Raw genomic sequence first — 10,885 nt, 5'->3', positions numbered from 1 at the left:
TAGTTTCAATTAATAACATTGTAGTTGTTGAAAATGTTCTCATTCAAGCACTTTTGTTTTTTTAACTTGTCGAATTGTGCATTGTGATCCTTGAATTTATATTCTATTTAAAACTTCTATTACAGTACTTGCATTATAGAAGCAAAGTTATTTTAATGCCTTTATAGTAAACAAACTAGTTGTAATGATTTGAATTTTATTAAACAAAGCATTATTTGTCAAAAATAATTAATGCAATTTTCTGTGTTCTTATTAGATTTGCAGTAATAATAAAAATAAAGCGTTTTTTTTATATTTAGGAATAATATTACCATATTTTTACAATGTCTAAAAATATAGGACTAGTACAAACAGATATAATTCCACAAAACTTTTTAAAGCACTAAAAAAAATATTTTCTCTTGAGTTTATTAGGTGTTATTTCATTTTTAATGCAGGAATATCTGCCAAATTGTACTCACAGAAGAAGCACTTTCACAACAATGATTTGGGGGAGGCTCTCATTATTGTACATTGTATTTAATTAAAGTAACATTTACCAGGCAATTAGTGATGAGCAAAAGTAACAATTGAATTGTTTTGCCAAAAGCTCTTAGAGAATGTGTGACGTTTATGAAATTAAAATTAAAATATCGTATTGAGGGGAGAAATTTGGTGTAAGCACCCTCCAGATGAGTTGCTAATTATGGAAATCAGAATCTCTTCCGTACTAATCTGAATTAATAAATTACGCATCATGTGTATCCTTACTGATCTGCATCAATAAATTATGCACAACCTGTGATTCCTTACTGATCTACATCAATAAATTACTCATACCATGTGTATCTTTACTGATCTGCATCAATAAATTACTCAGATCAGGTGTATCCTTACTGATTTGCATTAATAAATTACAACCTGTGTATCCTTACTGATTTGCACGAATAAATTAATCACAACCTCTGCATCCTTACTGATATGTGTCAATAAATTACTCACATCATGTGTATTCTTACTGATCTGTGTCAATAAATTACTCACAACCTGTGTATCCTTACTGTCTGCATCCATACATTACTCACATCATGTGTATCCTTACTGATTTGCATCAATAAATTATTCACAACCTCTGTATCCTTACTGATTTGCATCAATAAATTACTCACATCATGTGTATCCTTACTGATCTGCATCAATAAATTACTCACATCATGTGTATCCTTACTGATCTGCATCAATAAATTACTCACATCATGTGTATCCTTACTAATCTGCATCAATAAATTACTCACATCATGTGTATCCTTACTGATCTGCATCAATAAATTACTCACATCATGTGTATCCTTACTGATCTGCATCAATAAATTACTCACATCCTGTGTGTCCTTATACTGATCTGGGTTTTGATATTATTACTTTAATCTTGCATCCTTATATCTTTAAAACTCAAATTTACATTTTTGTCTGCAATTTACTGTCAAAGTCTTCATCCTTCTTTATAACATTTGTAAATTGGTAAGGAGGTATTTAATAGTAATAAATTTGTTTATTTATAAATACCACAATACAAGCTTTTGTAATATTTAAATTTTTAAACTCGATATGCTAATAAGTTAATTGCCTATCAGAGCATAAATATTGCCTTTGTTTTGACTTGTACATTGAAAAAACTACTTTACCACCATTAGTTAATCTCTGATTAAATTTGTATTGGTTTCTGTTCTCTTCTCTGTGTGAGTCGGTGTTCTGTGTTGGGCAAGACGGGCAGCAGCAACACGTGATGTGAAGGTGTGCTCTCATGTATATAACTTACACTTTAACTCTATACGACAATATACTGAATGTTGTACATATACATGTTCTTGGTATAAACATATAGGGCCTATCTGTCGCTGTACAAATATTATTTATGCCTTTTAGTAACTGATTTAGTCCACTATTAGGCTCACTTAGGAATTCCCTGTTGGAAAATTCAGTGGGTTTTACAGACAAAATAAACACTACTTATGTTACACTCTTTAAGCATCATTATGGTTTAAACTGACTATTGAAAATTTAAATCATTTTATTAAGTTTAGACAGTTTTACCAACATTTTGTTAAAAAACAAAATGTATAAAATTAGTAAAAAATGTAATACTAGCATTATAGTGTTAGAGTACAATCTAACGATTTTAAAACTCACCAATTACATAATCCAATTCAATTAAATAAAACTAGGATTAATCACATAAAATAATAATGCATCTTTAATTAGCATCTGTATTGGTATTTTATTTTTAAAATAATAAACAATGCAAATACAAAATTTCTCAATTAGAATAATATATTAAACATTATTTACATTTTTACACTTTGAGAGATTTCTGGAATATCGATTGTTCTATTAACTCTATGGTTCAAGTGTATTTTAGACAAAAGAAAATTTAATATTTTTAAATCTAAATATTTTTTGAGAATGTAATTCTCAATTAATTTTAGTACAATGGCTATAAATTGTGAAAATTTTAATAAAATCTGCACGGCTTGTTTATAAAAAAAGTCTATTAAAACATCATTTTTTAGATAAAATAGATCGAGACCCAATTATTAATTTTTAACCGTGTTAATACCACATGCATTTACCCACGTAAGTTAAGTATCCAATTTATTTTCATCAATTAATTTTTTCTTTGTAATAAAGTGGGTAATATAAAACAGATTTTATTTTTATTGTTTTTATGTATGTATATACATTTGTAAATAGTGTACCTACATTTATAAAATATCAAGTTAGTACATACATGTTATGCTCATAATAGTTATTTGAATTTTAAATCTTATCTAGAATTCTATGACTATACAAATTAAATACAAGAACAAAAACTTAATACAATCACTTTGCGTTTGAGCAATACAGCTGGCAAAACGAAAAATTCATTAATTGGCATTTTTGTACCTGTTTAAGCTTCTTTAATTCAGTTAAAAGGCTTATAAAAAGATGAATGGAGATTAATGAAACATTCAAATGGATACTGAGCACTCAAAGGGTTTTTAAATTAAGTTATCTGAGTGTTTGTAGATTATACATACAACCCGAATATAAATAGAATTAATTATGACATCCTGTCTGTCTACTGTAATAAAGTTCCAATTACATTTGAATTGAATAATTAAATTTAAAATGTAGTATTGTATAACATTTAATTTAAAATTGTTTGGTAATTGGGTTTATGTATTTTGGGTTTTTGTGGACTTAATTTTATAAATTTAATCATAATAAGTTAACCATTTCACAATTGCTCATGTAAATAATATGCGTTTTTAGTAAAAAAAAACTAAGAATTATGCTTGAATGACCACTTCATAGACACATGTACATAAAATAATCAGTTTTTAAATTAATAGTTTGTTATCAGAGAACCCTCTATGATTTTTTAATGAAAACAATAGTTATATTCCTCCAAATTCTTTATAACCTTAACAACCAAAAGGTAAATACCGAATTGCTCTTTCATAAAAATAAAATACTGGGAACACTGCAATAATTATAAAATTTCAGACTGATTCCCTACTATATAACATCATTTAAATGTAAAGTAAAAATTTCAATCAGCCCGTGTATTCAAAATGGGTAGAATTCTACTTAAATGTTTTTAATTAATTGAGTTCATGTGATTAGAGATGCTCCAAACAGCATACATGAAGCTCTAATTTATTCATGAAGATGCAAAATAAAATATCTTATTCCTCTACATATGTATTACTTTAAAAGAAAACCGAACCATTCAAATGATATATATTTTATTGTAGACATTTTCACAGTAAATTAGAAAACACAGAACAACACATATGAATCAAACTGAGCCTATAATGGTACTGGATGGGTTACTCCAAGGCATTGCTACTCGGGTGCCTACTCGGACCGGGCTACAGCCATGTCCGGTCTGGGTTTGTAATATACCGTTCTGTAGTTGTACATTTATAGATCAAGAAGCTGGACACAATCATACTATGTACATGTTGTGTGTTTGTACAGTCACCATATAAACTAATGTTATATGTACTCACTTGTGTTCTCTTTATTAACCCGTCTTCCCATTCACATCACAGCATTTTGTGAATAAATATCAACTAATTGTAATGCATTTTGAAACACGTGAAACCATTTGAGGTAGTTTACTAATTAATTTACACGTAATGTAGCATTAATTATACCTCAAGAAATCTCAATATCACGTAATCATTACTTAAGATTACAATTTCTGGTGCCTTCACACGATCCGCAAGCTTTCTTCTGAAAGAAGCTGTAGTCTACACCTTCCTGAATACATCCAGCGAGATAAAAACGGAGTACTAGTGAAAGATCTAACAAGAAAAGTTTAGGGATGGTGAGAACGCACAAGAAATTGTAACCTTGAACCTTGAAATCCACCTGCATCCAGTGATAAAAGAAATCAGCACCAGGTCTTAATTTCGAGATCTGCAATCTGATATCTTCCTCATGTCAATAACCAACCTAACACATAACTAAAATATAAGTTAAAATTAACAAACAAAAGAAAGGGAGTGCCACTAAAGTCCAAAATTGTACTTCAGGAACCTCATTTCTTTAACAGGAAATCGAGGTGATAAACAGATCAGTCAATCATTAGCCGAAATTAGGCCGATTTTGATGCCATTCTGAAAAATGAGCAAACGAGGAAACCTAAATTATCAAAAGGATTAGTGATTTTTAATAAACCACCAATGCAGTGTCACAGTATGGTTTTGAGAAGTTCATCTAGAATGTACCAATGATAAAAAAGACTTACTCCGGTTTCCTGATTTTTCGCCATCTTGTTTCGGCTGTGATGATTGCTATTTACTATTGGCCTTTGGTTAGTTCTATGTGGTTGGTTGGTGATTGCAGACCTATTGTAACCCAGATTCTTTAGTTCAGTTTCAAAAATCAGTGTTTTGTTTTTATCAAGTGCATGTTTTAGATATAGTGGGCATGGAGTTGACACACAATAGTAATGTTACTGATACTTGTATCAATAAACAATCGCAAAAGTGGGGAAACATTCCATTTCTTTCACAACAAATAGTGTGGCTGACACTGTGTCTTGAGGCTATAGAACTGTTTCATGTTCCACGAATGAAAAAGACGATACAGGTAAGTAACCTATTATATTGACTGAATTTGATGCCAGAGGTAAATACATAATAGGCAAAATATATTACTGTTGTTGTTTACGACCACTCCATCAAGGGAGCTGCAAACTCACATTCACTACAAGTGTATCTACCACACAGTATAGACTTGCTAAAAGTGATACCCTGTAGGCACACTAAAGATTACTAATAACTAATATGTGGTCCTTGAAGGAAGAGCATCATTTAATACACCTTTGTTGGAATTGACAATTATTTCAACATTTGAATACAGTAATTACGACTGTGCAAAATACAGACTGTTCACAAACTGACAAAAAGTAATAAAAACTAATAATCAAAGAGAGAAATATTTTGTCATAAAATCAATTCTACAGTGCAACCTCATTAAGTCGATCCCCTTTATGTCGGATCTCTTGGGTGCGGTAACCCAGATCAGTTCAGAAAATTTTAAATTAGCTTTTTGTCGTCCACCCCGAATGCTGAGCACGAGACAGACTTTTGTTTATCAGTAGACTTCCCGTAGAACTCGATGAGTCAGCCGTATGCATGACACCGTAAGGGAGGGGGGAATAGAGTACCTGCCCAGTTCAAGCCACCACTCTTTGTTCTAATTTTTTTCACTGAAATATTGTGTCAGTTCATTTACAACACCAGAAGCTTTTCTTTTCTCAGTTGCATATGTACAGTTGTTGTGTAGTAAATTTCTGTGTATTTAAACAATGGCAATAAAACACAAAAATGTTGTAGCAATGGAAAACGGCTTGAAGCGTTCCTACCAATTGTTAAAGGTTAGCCATTAAAATTAATTGCAGCTGATTATGGAGTTGGACCTTCTATGGTCTCAGACTGGAAGAAAAATAGGAAAAACATGGAAAAAATTTTGTTTTAAAAAACAAAGAAAGCTAAAAGTGGATCGCTGGATGAAGCGTTGTTAGTTGGTTTTGTGCAGAAAGGGAATGAGGTTTACCACTGCCAGGCTCTTAATCTGAACAAGCGTTTTACTGCCAGTCAAGGATGGCTGGACAGGTGGAAACATGCCATGGTATTCACCAACTTACTGTAACTGGCGAAAGCTTGTCTAGCAATGTGCAGCCGAGAAATTCAAGAAAGATTTTGTAAAGAAAGAGAATTTATCAGCAGATCAAATTTATAATGCCGATGAGACCGGTTTATTTTATCATATGCAAACAATGGCTATAAAAATGTATAAACCCGCAAAAAGCTTCAAAAAAGCAAGGATAGCCTTACTATAACGTCTTATAGTATGTGTAAGAACCATATATTTCTACTACTTTTAATAGGAAAATCAAAAACCCTAGAGCACTATATAATGTAAATTGTGAGTCATTTTTATCAATTCCATAGGAGTCTTTATGGTAATGTTTATTTTGTGTTTTTCCATAATAACAAAAATTTAATTGTTTGCACATCTAGTTCTTTATTTTTCAACATTCTCTGTTTAACTTGGATTTTCATTATGTCACATCGGCTGCGGTCCCGGCAAGTCCCACCTAACGAGGTTGCACTGCACTTACTTGAAATATATAGTGTTTTGATCTAACTGTATTATTATAATTACACTACGTAAAAATCAATCAAATTTAACAGTGTTAAAAACTAGTAGCAAGGCGAAGATTCAAACTCATATGTACCTACCTAAAAATATAATTTTTAAAAGTGATGTTAACCCTCAAAGAGTCCATCGTCGATATTTTCGACGACTCGGACTTTCACTAAACGTCATCGTCGAAAATTTCGACTATAAACATTCATCTCTTTAAATTCATTCTATGACGCTAATACCGGTCAAATCGGCGTATAACCTATACAGTTTGAATGCCCGTGAGTTTTACTTTGTGTTTAGTGGTCTTTGGATTTCTCGTAGTCTGTATTGAACATTAGTCTACATCGTTTTCATCAGCTGTTGTTTTCAGTGAAACGTATATGCCTTGTTTGTTGTTGCTGAGATACGAAAGTGTAAAATTTCACCATTTACAGTGTATTTTGTGCTGTTTTCTTTGCTATATATTTATCAATTCGTAGTTATATAGTTACTAATAATTGTTTTGTGTGTGTGTGTGTGTTATTGTGACATGTTTCTTGGATACAAATGTGATATTTCTACAATGCCTTTTCAATAGAAAGGTCAAAAGAACTCATATTATTGCATGTAAATATTGTTTATGTTTTTCGTAAAAGATATTCACTAATTTGCGCTTTCCTATATATATATTATTATTATTATTAATTACTAAATAATCTTACAGCAATGTATATTTGTGCTATATTTCAATATCTTATAATATTTTTTGTAAAAATTTTCTGTTTATTTTCTTCAAAGTATACTTTTAGAAGCTGTCTCATATATATATTACATAGTAATGAATATGAATTCTCTGATTTGTATGTGAAAATATATAACATTTGATAGCAAAAGACTAAGAACATTGTTATATCAATGTGTTATATAACTACTGCAATTAGGAAAATTGTCAAATGTGAGTTTTTTCATAAAAATATGTAAAAATAAAAACTATATATATAAACTGTTTTACATTATACATTTCTGTCTTCAGGACAAAATTTCCCATAATTTGGCTATTTTGAATTTTCAATATTTTTAATATTTCAAATACATGTCCATACTTTTTTGAAAAGTTTTTTATTTTTTCTATTTTAATTTCTTTATTTCTAAGGTAAGAGAATTATTTTTCTAACTTTATAGTTACACAGTTTGAAAGCTCAGTTCTTTGCAGTAAAAATGGTATTATAACACTTTATATTTAAGTTAATATTTAGATTTATTATAGATTTTACAAGGAGAGCCTGCAAAACCTCACAAAACAGGTGTGCATTTCATAAAATATGATGGACGCTCGGAGGGTTAATTTTTTCATATTTGGAGAAGAAAAATTTATCTTAAAGAACTTACATTTTGAATCTTAATCTTGCTGCTCTAACTGTATACAATATTAATGTTTTGAGAAAACACACATTCTATATACTATATATACAATACTAAAGTTATCACATTCTATTGTTTGTGACCTTTAAATACGTTTGTAGAGTAAACTGATAAAAAAATACATAATTTGGTATGAGGTATGACACAGATTCTATATTTCAGGAGAACGCAGTAAACTCTAGTAGTGTTTCATGTATTGTACTGATAATACAAAAAGTCAAAGCTGTTTTTAGACCAATACTGATCGCCAAGGAGTAACAAAAATCAAAATACTTCAAAAAGAAACATTTTTTAGCTATTTTAAAATTTGAATTTTGACTAACCATATAATTAAGTGAGCTTTATATTTATATTACGTGACAAAAGAAAAGTTAAATTCAAAAAATATATATGTAAAATATAGTCAAAGTCAAAACTTCTTATAAAATTTTCATGAGAAAAGTTTAATTTTCACATAACATTTTTTTAAAACATACAAGAAAACAGGAAGGAGACAGGGCAAGAGTACCAATAATATAACTACAATTAAATTAGAAAGATTTTACTTTATTTTACAAATAATAAATGAATATGTACAAAATATATACCACAAAATAGGTGAAAAACTACAGTTGGGGGGGGGCTGAAACAGAGTTAAAAAAAAACCATAGAATATCGATATTGTCAGGAAATTATGATACAAATTTCTTTAACAACGATCGGAACTAAAAGAACGAAACCAAGAAATGTGGCAGTTATCATAAATGCTCATAAGAAAGTAGTTAACATTTGGCACGCGACTCGCAACCACTGTAACACTGTGCCGTAACACTGCGAGAAGTGCACAACATTCATTGGCGCACCCTGTAACAATAACGCTATCCCATCTTAACTAAACACAAAACATTTCAATTATGCAGAGAATGTTTCAAACACTCTTCTTTCCTGGGAAAAAAAATTTCTGAAAGTGGCGCCAAAAAATGCATACTTTAAGGTTTGCAGGATTAATAACCTATTGTCAAATTCACACTTGAAAACTAATTTGAATTTAAATTCCACAGCTCAATCTCTGGGAACGATTATTGGATACGGACTTTCACGTTGGATTTCATTGATACAACTTTATCAAAATAACAACAATCAAACCCAACAAAATATGAATATTTAAGTTTACAACGATTGTTTCAGATATTAAACAACTAAGTTTCAAGTGTACTACTAACTCTTAGCAAATCAAATTTACCAGTGCAATATATTAAATTTTTGGCTCTTCATATCTAGGTACACCCAAAATACAATTGCAATAAAATTACATACATGATGCCAGTGACACATGAACTAGCACAGAAAACATTCACTTTATATATCTGAGGGAACCTGCATACAGAGATATAGTAGAATGATCGACAATCAAGATCCGTTGTACAATATAATGTTGTGATCAGTTACCGGACCAACTCACATCTCCAACTATACAAATTACAAAAATACTTAATCACAGCATCATAATTCAATCTAATTCGCAAACATCTTTTTCTCTATACTGTTTTCGCACTTTATATTTTTTATGTGTTTTTTCAGATTATAATTTGTGGTTTGAACGTTACAAAAACCAACAGACAAAATAAATACTTAACTTTGACCAATAAAACACTAACTCAACTAAGTAGATATGAATAAAACTTAAAAATATACACATGATATCACAATATGAAAACTAAAAAATAACAATATATCAAGAAAAAATACAACTGTCTCGACGTGACAAACTTATACATTATTAAAACTAATGAAAAATAGAGGACTCTAAAACAGAATAAGGAAAATGATTACAAAATCAATGTAAATGAAATCCGAATGATCGTCTCATGTCTTAGGACAAACTAGCAAAACCTCCCTATTAGAACAGATACGGTCGTTGAATTCGACCGTTATATTTGTACAAATAGTTAACAAACGAACATATATGTACAAGGTAAAGCAAGCATTTACAAGGAAATCTAGGAGGATTCAGTTGCTGTAGTCTGCCCGTCGTCATCTTGTGAAGTGTCAACAATCAATTCTGCATAGCCGCGAGAAACCAGTTCTTGGTTGAGTAGCACCACTTGAGTCTCGTAACCGCTCTGAAACAGTAAATCAACATCGTGATTGATGATTACACAGTGTTTGGCACAAGTAGTGAAGTGTCAACACAATCAATTCTGCATAGCCGCGAGAAACCAGTTCTTGGTTGAGTAGCACCACTTGAGTCTCGTAATCGCTCTGAAACAGTAGATCAACATCGTGATTGATGATTACACAGTGTTTGGCACAAGTAGTGAAGTGTCAACACAATCAATTCTGCATAGCCGCGAGAAACCAGTTCTTGGTTGAGTAGCACCACTTGAGTCTCGTAACCGCTCTGAAACAGTAGATCAACATCGTGATTGATGATTACACAGTGTTTGGCACAAGTAGTGAAGTGTCAACACAATCAATTCTGCATAGCCGCGAGAAACCAGTTCTTGGTTGAGTAGCACCACTTGAGTCTCGTAACCGCTCTGAAACAGTAAATCAACATCGTGATTGATGATTACACAGTGTTTGGCACAAGTAGTGAAGTGTCAACAATCAATTCTGCATAGCCGCGAGAAACCAGTTCTTGGTTGAGTAGCACCACTTGAGTCTCGTAACCGCTCTGAAACAGTAGATCAACATCGTGATTGATGATTACACAGTGTTTGGCACAAGTAGTGAAGTGTCAACAATCAATTACTATCCTTCTCTTAACACAGCCCACAGTCATTCCACTAGTAATCAGATGTGTTCAATGAGAATA

General features: G+C 31.1%; 1 protein-coding gene across 5 annotated transcripts in view; it reads right to left on the bottom strand.

Moving 5' to 3' along the window:
• Positions 1-8,613: 8,613 nt before the first annotated feature.
• Positions 8,614-10,885, bottom strand: part of LOC124367282 (A-kinase anchor protein 1, mitochondrial) — an 89,917-nt gene continuing 87,645 nt past the window's right edge. For 4 of the 5 annotated variants that reach the window (XM_046823989.1, XM_046823994.1, XM_046823990.1 and 1 more), the window contains one exon: positions 8,614-10,190. In XM_046823989.1, coding sequence (XP_046679945.1) covers positions 10,068-10,190 — 123 coding nt within the window. In that variant the 3' untranslated portion in view covers positions 8,614-10,067. Of the gene's footprint in view, positions 10,191-10,362; positions 10,745-10,885 lie in introns of those variants that run through there. The other variant, XM_046823993.1, reaches the window with a different exon arrangement.

This window comes from Homalodisca vitripennis, chromosome 8 (genome assembly GCF_021130785.1).
Source record: "Homalodisca vitripennis isolate AUS2020 chromosome 8, UT_GWSS_2.1, whole genome shotgun sequence".
Taxonomy (NCBI): Eukaryota; Metazoa; Arthropoda; class Insecta; order Hemiptera; family Cicadellidae; genus Homalodisca; species Homalodisca vitripennis.
Note: the sequence above shows the minus strand (reverse complement) of the source record. Positions and strands in the feature narration are given on the sequence as shown.